Source organism: Citrus clementina, unplaced genomic scaffold (assembly GCF_000493195.1).
Source record: "Citrus clementina cultivar Clemenules unplaced genomic scaffold, Citrus_clementina_v1.0 scaffold_1, whole genome shotgun sequence".
Classification (NCBI taxonomy): Eukaryota; Viridiplantae; Streptophyta; class Magnoliopsida; order Sapindales; family Rutaceae; genus Citrus; species Citrus x clementina.
The window spans coordinates 22,686,770-22,701,532 of NW_006263303.1; the positions used below are offsets into that span (position 1 = coordinate 22,686,770).

Sequence of the window (14,763 nt, forward strand, 5' to 3'; positions counted from 1 at the left end):
AATTAAGGCGCCAAGTGGAAGAGTTACTAGAAAATGGATTTATCCGTGAAAGTCTTAGTCCCTGTGCAGTCCCTGCTTTATTGACTCCAAAAAAAGATGGTTCTTGGAGGATGTACGTGGACAGTCGAGCTATCAATAAAATTTCAGTTCGATATCGTTTTCCAATCCCTCGATTAGACGACTTGTTAGATCAACTCAGTGGAGCAACAATTTTTACCAAACTTGATTTGAAAAGTGGCTACCATCAAATTCGAATACGGCCTGGAGATGAATGGAAAACAGCTTTTAAAATTCGCGAAGGGTTATACGAGTGGTTGGTAATGCCGTTTGGCTTATCTAATGCTCCGAGTACTTTTATGCGAGTCATGAATCAAGTTCTTCGCCCTTTCATTGGAAAGTTTGTGGTTGTTTACTTCGATGATATACTTATATATAGCACCAGTCACGAGTTACATCTACAACATTTGAGAGAAGTGCTTTTAGGCTTAAGAGCAACAAGTTTATACACAGCAGTAAACAAGTGTATTTTCTTGACCGAGAAAGTATTATTTTTGGGATATGTGGTGTCGAAGGATGGTATATCTGTTGACCAATCAAAAGTGGATGCTATTCGAGATTGGCCTCAGCCAACTACTTTATCCGCCACCAGAAGTTTCCATGGATTAGCCTCTTTTTACAGGCGATTCATTCCTCATTTCAGTACTATTATGGCACCAATCACAAATTGCATGAAAGGAGGACAATTCTCTTGGACAGAGGCAGCTACTAAGGCATTCAAGATTATCAAAGAAAAGTTGATTACTGCCCCAGTACTTGCCCTACCAGATTTTTCGCTCACTTTTGAGGTACATTGTGATGCTTCTAAGGTCGGCATTGGAGCTGTTCTTAGCCAACAGGGTAAGCCTATAGCTTATTTCAGTGAGAAGTTGAATGGAGCAAAGGCACACTACAGCACTTATGACGTGGAATTTTACGCAGTAGTCCAAGCGTTAAAACATTGACGACATTATCTAATTCATAAAGACTTTGTTTTATACACTGACCATGCCGCGTTAAAGTATCTCAATAGTCAAGACAAGCTCTCTCACAGACATGCCACGTGGACAGCATTCCTTCAACAATTTACCTTTGTGGTGAAGCATACCTCTGGTGAATCCAACCGGGCAGTAGATGCACTTAGTCGACGAACTTCGTTATTGACACAGATGCATAATCAAGTTCTTGGATTTGACACATTTCGAGAGTTATATGCTTCTGATCCTTACTTTGCTCCTATATTAGAAGACGTTGTTGCAGGGTTTCGCTCAGATAATCATTTACATGACGAATTCCTTTTCAAGAGTAATCAGTTGTGTGTTCCTAACTCAAGTTTGAGATTGAAAATCATTTCAGAGTTACATAATGAAGGGCACATGGGTCGTGACAAAACTCTGGCTCTAATCGCCAACACTTATTTTTGGCCTACTATGAGGCGTGAAGTCTATCACTATGTTGAGACTTGTCGCATTTGTCAAGTTTCCAAGGGTACAGCAACTAATGCTGGGTTATATATGCCGCTGCCAATTCCAACACAACCTTGGGCTGACATTAGCATGGATTTTGTTTTGGGATTACGCCGCACTCAGAGGGGTATGGATTCAATATTTGTTGTTGTTGATCGATTCTCGAAAATGGCTCACTTCATTGCTTGCAAGAAGACTACAGACGCTTTGACTGTTGCTCGCCTATTCTTCAAGGAAGTCTATAGATTGCACGGTTTACCAAGTTCTATAGTATCTGACCGGGATACACGATTTCTTAGCCATTTTTGGAAGACATTATGGAAGTTGACTAACACTCGCCTGAATTTTAGTAATGCTTACCACCCACAAACAGATGGTCAAACTGAAGTTGTCAACCGCTCTTTAGGAAACCATCTACGTAGTCTAGTTGGTGATAACTTGAAGATGTGGGATCAGAAGTTATATCAAGTCGAGTTTACTTATAACCGTGCAGTTAAGCGTAGTACTGGTTTAAGCCCTTTTCAGGTGAATTACGGATATAATCCACGAGCTCCTATCGACTTGGCTCCAGTTCCAGATTTAGTTCGCAAAAGCGGTAAAGCAGAAGACTTTATGGAGCAGCTTCAGCAGATTCATGAAACTACGCAAGAGTCTTTGAAGCAGACGACCGAAAGTTATAAAATTATGGCAGACAAAAAACGTCGAGCTTTAGAATTTCAAGTAGGAGATCTTGTTTGGGCTATCTTAACTAAAGATAGATTCTCAGTTGGTGAGTACAACAAGCTTTCTGCCAGGAAAATTGGCCCTTTGGAGATTATCGAGAAGATAAATCCTAATGCATACCGATTACAGCTTCCTAGTCATATCCGCACCGCAGATGTCTTTAATGTCAAACATCTTATTCCTTACAGAGGTGATCATGATGAAGATGTTATTGCTGACAATCTGAATTCGAGGGCGAATTCTCTTCACCCTGGGGGGAATGATGAAGAGTAGGAATCCATATTATACTAGGATTAGTTTCCTTATTAACTAAAGTTTAAGACTTTTAAATTCCTTTCTAATTTAGAATTTTGTTTCCCTTTCAATTTAGGATTTTGTTTTACTTCATGAATTAGGATAATTACTACTACTATAAATAGCTCCCTCTTGTAGCCTTTGAAAGCAGAGATTTTTGAGTTTAATAATATTTCAATTTTCAAATCTCTTTGTGAGTATTTGAACAGTTAATTCTCGGTATTCTGCGGAATCAACGAGTCTTAATCCCTAAATTCGCGGTATTCTTTTGAATCAACGTGAATTTAGTTATTCTTTTGTTCCGGTATTCTCTAAAATCAACGGAATATTTTGAACATTAAACTTCCGCTGCATCAATTTGACACAACAGGAAGATTGGATAAATGAAAAACTTGATGAGGGGACAAAGCAGAGCTGGATATTGATTGTGTTTTGTTCTCAGAATTAAAAGCAGGATCTGAAGAAAAAGGAAATGCATTTTCATCAAATATGACATGCCTTGCTATGTATACACGACCAGAATGATGAAGGCATTTATATCCTTTGTGAGCAGGGCTATAACCAATGAATATGCATTTACTTGTGTGAAAATCAAATTTATGCTTATTGTAATCTCTCAAATATGGATAGCAAGCACAACCAAAACATTTCAGCATCTTATAATCAGCTTTATGTTTGAAAAGTTTTTCATATGGTGTCAACATTTTAAGAGCTGAAGTTGGTAACCTATTGATATGATAAACTGAAGCATGGAAAGAATCCCACCAAAAATGCAAAGGAAGTTTGGCTTGAGCTAACAATGTAAGACCCAATTCTATCACTTGTTTATGTTTTCTCTCAACTAAGCCATTCTGATGATGAGTATGAGGACAAGAGTGCCTAAATAAAATGCCACACTGATTTAAAAATTCAGTGAATGATCTATATTCTCCCCCCCAGTCAGATTGCAGTATCTTAATGGTTGTTTGGAATTGGTTTTCAACTTGTAACTTGTATAGCTTAAAAACCTCTAAAGCTTCTGCTTTCAATTTCAATGGGTAGATCCAAGTATATCTAGTGAAATCATCAACAAAACTAATATAATATCTAAAACCTTCTCTTGAAATAACTGGTGAGGGACCCCAAAGATCAGTGTGTATGAGCTCAAGAGCTGATTTGGTTTTGATTTCTGTAACTGGGAAATGCAACTTGTGTATCTTACCCAACTGACATGCTTCACAAAAATGTTGTGTTGCTTGCTTAACCATATTCAGAGAAAACTTATCAGCATGATGGAGTTTAAGTAAATGCAATAAGCTTTGAGAATTTGGGTGGCCAAATCTTCTGTGTAGAAGAGCTATTTTATTAGGCTTATCAGAACATACATCAAAACCATTCTGTAAACAGTTGTTTGAATTATTTATGTACTTTACAGATGGCATATGAGAAGCAAGATGACAAATGATAGCATTGACAGAGGTTTATTAGCTTGACTATGAGACAGAGAAGAATTCTTGGTAGAAGGCATAGGTTTGACCAGCAGTTTATACAACCATTTCTCAGCAATGCCCTGCATTAGAACTTGTCCCTTCAGCAAATCCTTCACAACACAAAATGATCCAAGAAATTCAACAGAAATGTTATTGTCAGTGGTAAGTTTTGAAATGCTTATTAAGTTCTTGGTGATAGAGAGAACAAGCAAGATATCTTTAAGTGCAATATGTAAATCTGCAGGTTGAGATTTTGAATTCTTGAATGAAAAATAAGAGTCACCAATATGAGTTATTGACAAACCTTCACCATTGCCAATAATGAGCTTCTCATTACCTCTAAACTCATCTATGATATTAAGATTTCCCATGCTGTTTGTCAGATGATGAGTGGCACCACTGTCCAGGTACCAACCTTCATCTGCAGGTCCTTCACAATATGCAGCAGAAGCAGTTCCAACCCAGGGTATACCAAAATTATCAGATGCACAAGGATATCCAGACTATGACATGTGTAATCCATTATTGTTGACAGGCCATGGATCATCATTTGTTGGATAGTAAGGTATGTATGCAGGTTCATAGTTAGTTATGTAGGCAGACTTTGAACCTTTTCCTCTTTGAAATTGTCTTGGTGACTGAGGTATATAATTCGCTTCAAATTTATGCCAGCATTCAACAGCTGTATGTCCTACTTTGAAGCAAATCTGACATGTATTCATAAAATCATTACTGTTGGATACTTCTGACTCAAAAGGGGGTAAATTTCCAGTACCATTGAAACCAGTATTGCCAAAAGAGTCTCTTCCAGAAGAACCAAATCTATTGCTTCCCATCATCATTTGATTTCTTCCTTGATTACCAAAATGACCAGTTCCAGCAGGAAAACCCCTTGGATGAGAATTCAAAAACATTCCTCTACCATTAAACATACCATTTCTACCACCTGAGTGACCATTATAATTACCCTGGACACCTCTTGTATATCCTCCTCTCCTAGTATGACCTCTTATTTGAGCATAGTATGCATTCATCATACTATTATTATTCCAGTTAGACATATTAACATAGTTTGCATTAATCATGTGCTTTTCACTTTGATTTTGTTCAAGCCTAGCCTCATGAGTAAGTAATAGAGCATAAGCATCATCATAATCCAATTTGCTTGCTGTGATAAAGGTAGCTAAATCTAAATAGCCAGCTCCTAGACCATTGAGGATTTGCTGCAACATATCTCTATCTGATACAGGACTACCAGCACATGCTAATTTGTCTGTAATTTGTTTCATTTTTAAGCAATATTCTTCAATACTTAGTGAATCTTTTCTTAAGACACTCATCTCATACTTAAGTTGAAGAACTCTAGCCTCAGATTGTACACCAAACCTTTTCTCTAGTGTTTTCCATATATCGAATGAAGTAGTGCATGAGTGAACTAAACTGAGAATACCTTCAGTTATTGAGCTAAGAAGCCAGCTGAGTAATGTTTGATCTTGAGATCTCCAGATTGTATATTCAGGATTCTCGATCTGTTGAGAAGAGCTAGCAACTGAAGATGCTATGAATTGGTTTAGTGCAATCTTTTCTCCATTAATGTATCCTTCAAGTCGATTTCCTCTAATGGAGGCCAGGACTTGATTTTTCCAGAGCATGTAATTAGATCTATCCAATTTGATTGGTGTGATGAAAGAAAAAGTTGTCTGATTCGTAGCTACTGTATTTTGATTGTTTGTAATGGCCATGATTGGCTCTAATACCATGAAGAAATTGTAAAACTGAATAAATGCTGCTGTTTGGCAGCTGAGAAAATGCAGAGGAAAATTCTTTATTTCAGTAATGAATTGATATTTTGTACATCCAAACAATCACGAAACGTGCAGCTATTTATACATGCTATACTAACTAACTAATTGCTTACTAACTAATTATTAATCACAAGCTCACTCAGCTAATCAAATAACAGAATACAGAGTATGCATTGTGATGTTAGTTAGGCTGGTAACTGCTGCTGACGTGGACCTTCTGACATGGCACAAATGACAACTGGTAACTTGACACGCTGACTCTTCTTCCTCACTTCTGCACAATGAGCTATCTTCACAGCTCACAGCTAGTCTTCCCTTGAGCTTTTTTTTTAACTTTTCTTTTTCCCCACCAATACAGAAAAAAAAGAATAATAATTTTGTCGATTTGCCACAATCTCTCTGGTTATTACGAACAAAATCTTAATGCTCTTTATTTATTTAATTATTATTTGGTTACATAATTGAATGTTCTCTATTTGATAAAAGAACAACAAGATGTTTGTGGGATTAAAAACGTGTCACATCACGATCTCCTCTCTTTCTATTTTGTCTCCCTCGGTCTCTCTCCACCCAGTCAATTAAATAAATTACAAACACAAGTCAAAATGTTTTCCACATTTATAAAATGTGAGGATTTGAACGCTTCTCTCTCTCTCTCTCTTTCGTTTTTTCCTTCTCAAGTTCTGGATACAGGGATTAGTGCTGCCTATTTTTAATTATTTGGTTCAAGCAAAGTGATTAAAGTGCACAACATTCATAGCCAAATTATATCCGTGGAATTAGTTTTTATTATCGTTTAAAAACAGAGCTGTACGGTTAGCTAATGCATGTATAAATGATAATTGAGGTTCATGAATTGCCTGTGGCTTTACTACTGAAGAATATATCTGTATATAATTTACTTAAAACTTATTACTATAAGATAAGGGTATTTTAAAAATACAAACGCAGTAGAACATTATTTGGGAATAGCCAAACATGACTTAATCACTAGATAATTCCCTAAATAATGATAATCAAATGGCCATTCAACAAGTAATCCGTATTTACAAAACCATCTAATATAGCCAAATGATAAATCACTTCTTTTCCGTACGGGTGGATAAGAGTTCAAGTCGCTTGTGTATTAGTAAGTGTTATTATTATTATTTTTAATACTAAGTACTCTCTAATAGATGCTTGTTTTGAGTTCAAATATTCAAATTAATCTCTTTTGACCAATTTTTTTAATTGCAATTTGCAATTATCATCAGTATATATATATAAGAATGGTGGTCTCATGTAAAGTTTATGTGTGGATACACTGCCTACAGCGTCAGGCTTGAGTTCATTATGAAGAGACAACAGTCTTTCAATTAAATGAGTAACATTCGTTGTTTTCTAAAACAAATCAATCAATCGCAAATAAAAAGATTTAAAAAAAAAAAATCATTGGAAACAACAATCCTCTTCTACGCATAATTGCACAGACCAAGGACACAAAATTCTCCATTACTGCAACTATTGTTGCATCCACCACAATGCCTTCTGTTGAATGATGGGTTCACACATTTCCCATTGCAGCATATCTCATTGTACTTGCACTTCTTCCCACACTTTCCACAATTCATCCTATCCTTTAACAATTCTACACATTTTTTCTTGCAGCATGAAGATCCAGGGCTTCCCTTAAAATAACAAATCCTAGGAAACTTGTCACAGGTTAGCCTGAGAGTTTTGGAGCTTGTACGTTTCTTCTGCAACGACAATCGGCCGCTGCCGATTGACTGATCTTCAAAAGGATCATGATCCTGATCTTCTTCATAATGATCAGCGTCATGGTTTTGATTTTCTTCCTCTACATGCACTACGGTCGTTGTTGCACTCACAACGTTGTGCAAAACTAGAATTATAGCGAGAAGGAGAATCAGTAATGTCTTCGTGAAAATCATGGCAATATATATAAAAGTTTTGGGCAGCTAGATGGGAGGGATGTAACGAGCCTTACGCCGCACAAAGACGATAAAAATAAATATATATGATAATTAACGGTCTCAACGTGACTAGCTAGTATAATGCTTGAGGATTTTTGTGGAGGAACCAAGAAAAAGAAAGAAAGAAAGAGCTGAAATGGGATGAAGAATAGGGAGAGTGAAGAAGGGTTTATATAGTACTAAATTTTGACATGTGAATACTGTTGGAAATATGAATTAAATTGGTAGATCTATGTACACAGTTAGTGGGGTGGTCAATGCTCATAAATAATTATGAATTGAATTTGTAAAACATATAGAGGAATAAAAAACTAGAGACGTGTTATATTGAATTCGAATACAAAACTAATAGTGGAAGGTACAAGGAAGGAAAAAGTTTTACTAAATGAAGTGAAAAAGTGGATTAAAGAATTGGAATAATGGAATGTGTCCTGACAGACCACCTGTATATAGAATACAAGTCATCTGCACATGCATGCATTCCACAATTAGCTAGTCATGTGATCTCTTACAACTCTTATATTATTTATGGAAGTGAGATCAAATGTTTGGTATAAAGGTTCTTTTGGTTAGTCTCTCCCTTCTTTCTCAAAAAATAAAAATTTAAGATCTCTCCTCTTTCTCCCCGAATGAGAGGAAGATACAACTTTTAAATTCTATTAATTCTATTTTGCTTTATAATGATCATTTATGCATGCAATTCATATTATCTTGTTTAATCTACTTTGAACACATCCCTCCATTTTCTGTCGAACTTCTAAAACTTTATAAACCCAGAAAAATGTTGCCCTTCACTTTAAGGTTTATAGCTTGGCCTATTCCATTGAGAGCGGCCTTTTATGTACCTTGTGCGAGATTTATGTGCTTAAGGGTAAAAAAGTGTAAAAATATAATTAGAGGGCAAAAAACATAAAAAAGGAAAAAGGAAAAGAAAAGCTGTAAGAATCTGTGATTCTCATATCTTATATTAAAGCAAAAGTGAAGTAAAGAACTTCACAGTTTGTATGGTAAAGCTGGACTGACACATAAAACTTGATTTCTCATTAATTTTTTAACCAACATTAATTGATCAGCTTAATAACCCCATCAGCCCAGCTGACAGTTCTATTTTAGACTTTGAGAAAGCAGCATACTTTCTTAATATAGAAATTAATAACCTAATCTGGTTGATACTTGGCTTAATAGAGACTCCAATCCAAGATGGAGTTCTTTTTGACTGTTTATCAAGCTAAACAAATCTTGTATAGTCGCATTCGGAAGCTCCTTTTCCTACTTTTACAAAGTGCCTGGACAAATAATATAAAAAGAGTAGTGATCAAGAATTTGTACGTTACTTGTTCATAGCTCACAGTTAATCACGGAGAATAAAGTTCAATTCTAAATTTTCTAACTTATATTATTGTAACAGAAGTTGATAAGCTACTTAAACAATTAATAACACCACCAGCCTGGTGAACAAACAAAGGAAGAAAGAAGAAATGCGCTCTTCTACAGGCAGAGGGCCTGTAATTTTAATTTTGGCATTGTTCTCTGTTCTTTCCACTTCCATTTCTCAATTCTCCACTTGTAGTGATGAATTTTTGCAGTTGAAAAGGGAAAAGAATATTACATTTTGCAAGAAATTACCCACCCTGGGAGCCGAATTTGCCTGGAACTACTATGATAACCAAACTGAGACGCATATTGACATTTTGTTTGGCGCGCGGCTGCCCTCAGACACAGGATCATGGCTGGCCTGGGGAGTGAATCCCAATCAAAGCCCACAAATGGTTGGCACCAGGGCCCTCATCGGCATTAGGCAACCAAATGGCACTCTGGCTTTGGGTACTTACAATATCACAGCTGATACAAAGCTAGGCTGCAAGCTTCAGCCTTCACGTATCGACGTCACAGTTGTAAGCAAGCACACTGAGTACGTGAGTTCGCTCGACTACTTCGCTATAACAGCGACGCTGATTCTTCCCCCGGAGTACAATATTTCAAGATTGAACCATGTCTGGCAAGTCGGGTATGATTCGGATGAAATGCAGCCCAAGAAGCATCGTGCTAATCTCCCCAATGTCGATAGCACGGAGACGATAAACTTAAAGAATCAAGAAACTACTTGCTGCATTGGCAAGCATCGACGCCATCTAAGAACTGTAAGTCATAAGAAGCTTTATTTGTTTTTCAATTATGACTGTTGTGCCTTTGCATAATTTACAATTTTTTTTTTTTAAATAAAAAAAACAGGTTCATGGGATTTTGAACATTTTGGGGTGGGGAACATTTTTGCCAATTGGTGTGATAATTGCAAGATACTACAGAGTCTATCCGAACAAATTTGCTTGGTGGTTCCATTTTCATGTATCATGCCAAATTATTGGCTACACTCTTGGTTCCATTGGATGGATCATTGGCCTTGGGCTTGGACGTGCTTCTAAACACTACAGTTTTCAAACACATCGGCTTCTCGCAATATTCATCTTCACGTTTACAACATTACAGGTACCTACTATTCTTCGGAAAAATCTCAGAATTAGCTCAAAATTAAGATCAAATTACATTCTTACCTACCTTATATCGTAACAATAACTATTTAGTACATAAGTACCTTTGGTTGCACTAGACAGACACCCGACATGTCGATTGCATATCGATCTCTTTTAAACAGTTATCTAATGTGATAGATTACTTAAGGACGTTTATATTCGAGATTTTAATACCGAACATGATCATTCATTTAATGGTCTTGTTTTTATGATTTACAGATGCTGGCCTTACGTTTGAAGCCCAAGAGGAAAGATGAGTACAGGAAATTCTGGGACATGTATCATCATTTTCTGGGCTACGCATTGCTTGCTCTGATATCAGTGAACATATTTGAAGGGATCGCCATACTTAAGCCGCATCAACTAGTTTGGAAATGGGCTTATATTGGACTTTTGGGAATTCTCGCTATCGTTACTTTGGGTTTTGAAACTTACAGTTGGTGTAAATTCATATCAGAGAAGAAAAAAAAGGCCAGCCCACCTCCACCAAGCGCTAACTAATAAATTTTTGTTCATGTTTGCTTTTCTTTGTGCCTCTTATTGTTATTTTAATAATTTTGAGGTTATAGGTATGTGTACGGCGGAATAAGTTCCAGTTTTTGCTGTTTGGATTAATTTTTTAAAAAAAAAAAAACAAAAATTGATGAAATTTGGATTTTGGAAAAGCATTTATCTCTTTTTTAAAAAAATATAAAAGAATTCCTTCCGTTCACATCAAAATGGAAGAAAGAATGATTGGGTATATTCATCTAATATTAAATAAATATTAATTACTTTAATTAATAAAATCTCTTATAATGAAATAAGATATATAGTAAAAATCTCTTGAGAACAAATGAAGTTGGTGACAGATTATATTTAAAAGAAAAAATAATAACATAAATCAAAGTTATGCCTGTTATTTATAGAAACTGTAACTTAACCGACTCTCATAATTTTAAAATTATATGTAAAAACATGACAACATGCAAAAATTGCCCCTTGTTTTACTTGTTACAGAACAATAGTGAAAAGCGTAAAATTATGTTTAATTTTTTACTTGCTGTAACCAAGACCAAGAGAGTGTAAATAAGTAAATAAATAAATAAAGAATAAGGACAAATCCATAATAATAATGATGATGATGATGATAAATTGAATAAAAATTGTTCTTATCCACGAAAATCGAAAACAAGAAGAAAAAGGAAAAGAACAAGTGAAAAGGCTCAAAACACGTACACAAAAAGAAAGCAGAATGGCAGCTCCAACAGTCGAGGGAGCAGCTGTGACAGCGCTTCGCTCGGTGCTGCACCGGGTCCGACAGGCGGCGGAGCGGTCGGGTCGGACTCAGGAACAGATACGGGTCGTGGCTGTATCGAAGACAAAACCAGTTTCCCTGATTCGGCAAGTGTATGATGCTGGTCACCGTAGCTTTGGTGAAAATTACGTACAAGAAATCGTTGATAAAGCTCCTCAGGTTCATTGATAAATACAATGTAAATGCTGCAAATTGTTTAAATTTTTTAAATAATAAGTTAATTAAGTTTATGATGAAATTAAGTGGGATTGGTGCAGCTGCCAGAGGACATAAAGTGGCATTTTGTAGGGCATTTGCAGAGCAACAAAGCTAAAACTCTTCTGGGTATGTTTCATTTTATTTACTGCTTTATTATTATTATTTTTTTGCAACTATTTTAATTTTAGTTAAAGTTATTATGAGCTGACCCTCTTAAATCACCCGAAAGTTGAAGCTAGGAAAATATTAGGGTAGGTTTGTAGTTGTTGAGCTTCTGTTCAATTTTGAAAGCACAAATGCTAAAATGTTTCGTAAATACTTGCTTTTACCACCCAATAATACTTAATGGCTATCATATAACACTTCACTCCCAAACATACGATGATTGTATTGGTCATTTGACTGCTAATGGATGAGTTATTGATTATCGAAGCTGCTTCTTTCACAGTAAATAGGAGAGTTATGGAAAAAGTTAAGGCATTGTTTTGTCTAAGCAGGTGGAGTGCCAAATCTGGACATGGTTGAGGGTGTTGGTAATGAGAAGGTAAAGACTTTAGTCTGATATTTGTGCTAGGTTGAGATTCTTTTGTATTTATAGCTGAGTGACGTTACTCGTTAGAAACCTGATGAGTTTCAAACTGCTATCGGATGATGTTTTCATGGTTTTTATGTCATGAAGTGATTAATGCTTATTTATCCATGCCATATTCGTCTTGGGTTTCTATAAGTTAAGAGTTCAAGTTTAGTAATATCAGTTATCTAGATGGGATATAGCAGCAGCTCACAATGACAGCTGTCTTATCTTGTATTTTCATTATTTAACAGATTGCAAATCATCTTGACAAAGCTGTTTCAAACCTCGGAAGAAAGCCTTTGAAGGTTTTGGTCCAAGTGAATACCAGTGGAGAAGAATGTGAGCAACATATTCTGATTCTCATCATAGTTTATATTGTTTTCATATTAAAACATGGGAAACACAAGCTAACTAAATTCAATCTGTGCTTGTTGTTCTCAAGGATTCCAATTCCCAAAAAGACAATGATTTTTTTTTAATATACTTTTTCTTCTGAAAATGTACAATGTCTTTTTCAGTTATTATGATTTCTACGCTTTAAAGCACCCTTACTGTGATAAGTCATTATATTGAATTTGTGCACTTTTCTTAGCTTGTGAATGTCATATAATCTCATGTAATATTGTAATTGTGCTGGCAAGTGAACTTTCTTTTCAATTTCTAAGTTATGTTTATCCTCTAACCCTTCTATGTATGAGTTCGGTGTAGCACATTTGTATTCATTTCCTTCAAGAGAATTAGGTTGCATTTGGATGCATTTTTCAAATCAGTTTTCTGTTTTTATAAAACAAAAAAAGGGGTAAAAAATGTGTTTGCTCATTGTTTTCCAAAATGCATACACAAAAATATGATTGCATCATTTTCTTAATGCTTAGTCACCTCAAACTCTCAAAGAACTAATGGATTGATTGTGACTTTGCTGCAGCAAAATCAGGAATTGATCCTTCAAGTTGTCTAGGAATTGTGGAACATGTTAGACTGCGATGCCCAAATTTGGAGTTTGCGGGCTTAATGACAATAGGGATGCCAGATTATACATCAACTCCAGAGAACTTCAGGGTAATGGATTTCTCATTTAGGAGAGCACATGTATTGTTGCATTAAAATTGAATTGATTTGTTATTTATGGTCCAGCATAGATGTTTTATTATTATCATTATCATTTTTCTGGAACTTATTTCATTGTAATCATTACGGTTGATTCGAATAAATGGACTCATTTTCTGAAAAAGTTTTTCTTATTCCTAAAGTTACTGATATTATATTTTTGTTATCTTTTGATGCTTTGTTGTTTCCTCCAGTCCTGGTGACAATCATTCATGCTCAAAATTGAAATTCAATTGCTAATCCCCCCATTATGTGGTCTGTTTCTACTAGTTAATGATTTCTTCTGGAATATTTTACTTCTTTTTGTGGCGATGGAACAGACTTTGTTGAATTGTAGAGCTGAGGTTTGCAAGGCACTTGGAATGGCAGAGGATCAGTGTGAGCTATCGATGGGCATGTCTGGTGACTTTGAGCAAGCAGTATGTGACACTACTGAATTTAAACCTTAAATTTAGTGAGCATCTTCATTTTCTTGATGTTTCGATGGCATTTACCATAATTTGATTTTGTTGTGCCTGCAAGTTTCAAAGCTCACACTCAATACTGTCTGAGGTGCTACAGCTATCAATGAAGAGGTGTTGCAACTAATGGTTTCACTTTCTTAATGCAGATTGAAATGGGTAGTACCAGTGTGAGAATCGGATCAACGATATTTGGACCTAGGGAATATGCAAAGAAGCAGCAAAATTAATATCAGCTGTGCTGCTTGTGCTGCTTACGCTTGATGCACTCACTGCACAATGTGAAAATTATCAGAGTCAAGTTTTTATTAGATTTCTCACGTTCCGATTCATTCAAGCTCTTATAATTGGAAGACACTGCACTGCACTGGCACATCCTGCACTGGGAGCTTAATACCTAGAAGGAATCGTAAATATGTCACATGATTCTTATTTAATGATTTTTTTTTTGGCTTCGCAAACTATTCTTTAACTGAATGAATTGTTACCCAAGTTGGTGTTACATTGGTTTCCAACATTCTCGTTATTTTTGCTTAATTGTATTTTTTCCCTTAAATCACTTGAAACATGCTTTTCCTTTTTCCCCCTTTGAAATGAGGGAGCTGAGGAGTCTCCGACAGTGGTGAAAAATCTGTTCTTTGAGTAGAATTTTTTTCTTCCCTTTCAATCTTAAAAGACAATCTTAAACGAGTAGTAAAATCAATGCAAATTTAATTGAGGAATCAAAAATTTAAATTGTTTTGAGGCAATCTGATCTTCCAATTTCCAATACTAAATGGTGGCTTTACTTAATTAATTGAAGTTCAAAATCTTTTGCAAAATCTAATTA

At 35.7% G+C, this 14,763-nt stretch overlaps 3 protein-coding genes across 5 annotated transcripts; 2 read left to right on the plus strand and 1 right to left on the minus strand.

Moving 5' to 3' along the window:
• Positions 1 to 7,244: 7,244 nt before the first annotated feature.
• On the minus strand, positions 7,245 to 7,724 carry LOC18055211 (stigma-specific STIG1-like protein 1). Its single transcript, XM_006452364.1, has one exon. It carries the CDS (start codon positions 7,722 to 7,724, stop codon positions 7,245 to 7,247), a length of 480 nt encoding a protein of 159 aa, XP_006452427.1.
• A 1,520-nt stretch (positions 7,725 to 9,244) lies between these two features.
• Positions 9,245 to 10,798, plus strand: LOC18055212 (cytochrome b561 and DOMON domain-containing protein At4g12980). The gene is made up of 3 exons (XM_024177885.1): positions 9,245 to 9,907; positions 9,999 to 10,253; positions 10,517 to 10,798. The coding sequence occupies exons 1-3, from the start codon at positions 9,245 to 9,247 to the stop codon at positions 10,796 to 10,798; spliced, it is 1,200 nt and encodes a 399-aa protein (XP_024033653.1).
• A 681-nt stretch (positions 10,799 to 11,479) lies between these two features.
• Positions 11,480 to 14,546, plus strand: LOC18055213 (pyridoxal phosphate homeostasis protein). Of its 3 annotated transcripts, none has more exons than XM_006452367.2 (7): positions 11,480 to 11,753; positions 11,852 to 11,918; positions 12,290 to 12,336; positions 12,618 to 12,705; positions 13,292 to 13,425; positions 13,794 to 13,892; positions 14,084 to 14,546. In XM_006452367.2, the coding sequence occupies exons 1-7, from the start codon at positions 11,532 to 11,534 to the stop codon at positions 14,162 to 14,164; spliced, it is 738 nt and encodes a 245-aa protein (XP_006452430.1). In that variant the 5' UTR covers positions 11,480 to 11,531; the 3' UTR covers positions 14,165 to 14,546. The 3 variants fall into 3 exon arrangements, with proteins under 3 accessions (XP_006452430.1, XP_024034475.1, XP_024034476.1); XM_024178707.1 differs by having other exon boundaries at positions 13,794 to 13,927; positions 14,084 to 14,171; XM_024178708.1 differs by having other exon boundaries at positions 11,594 to 11,772.
• The last annotated feature ends 217 nt before the right edge of the window (positions 14,547 to 14,763 follow it).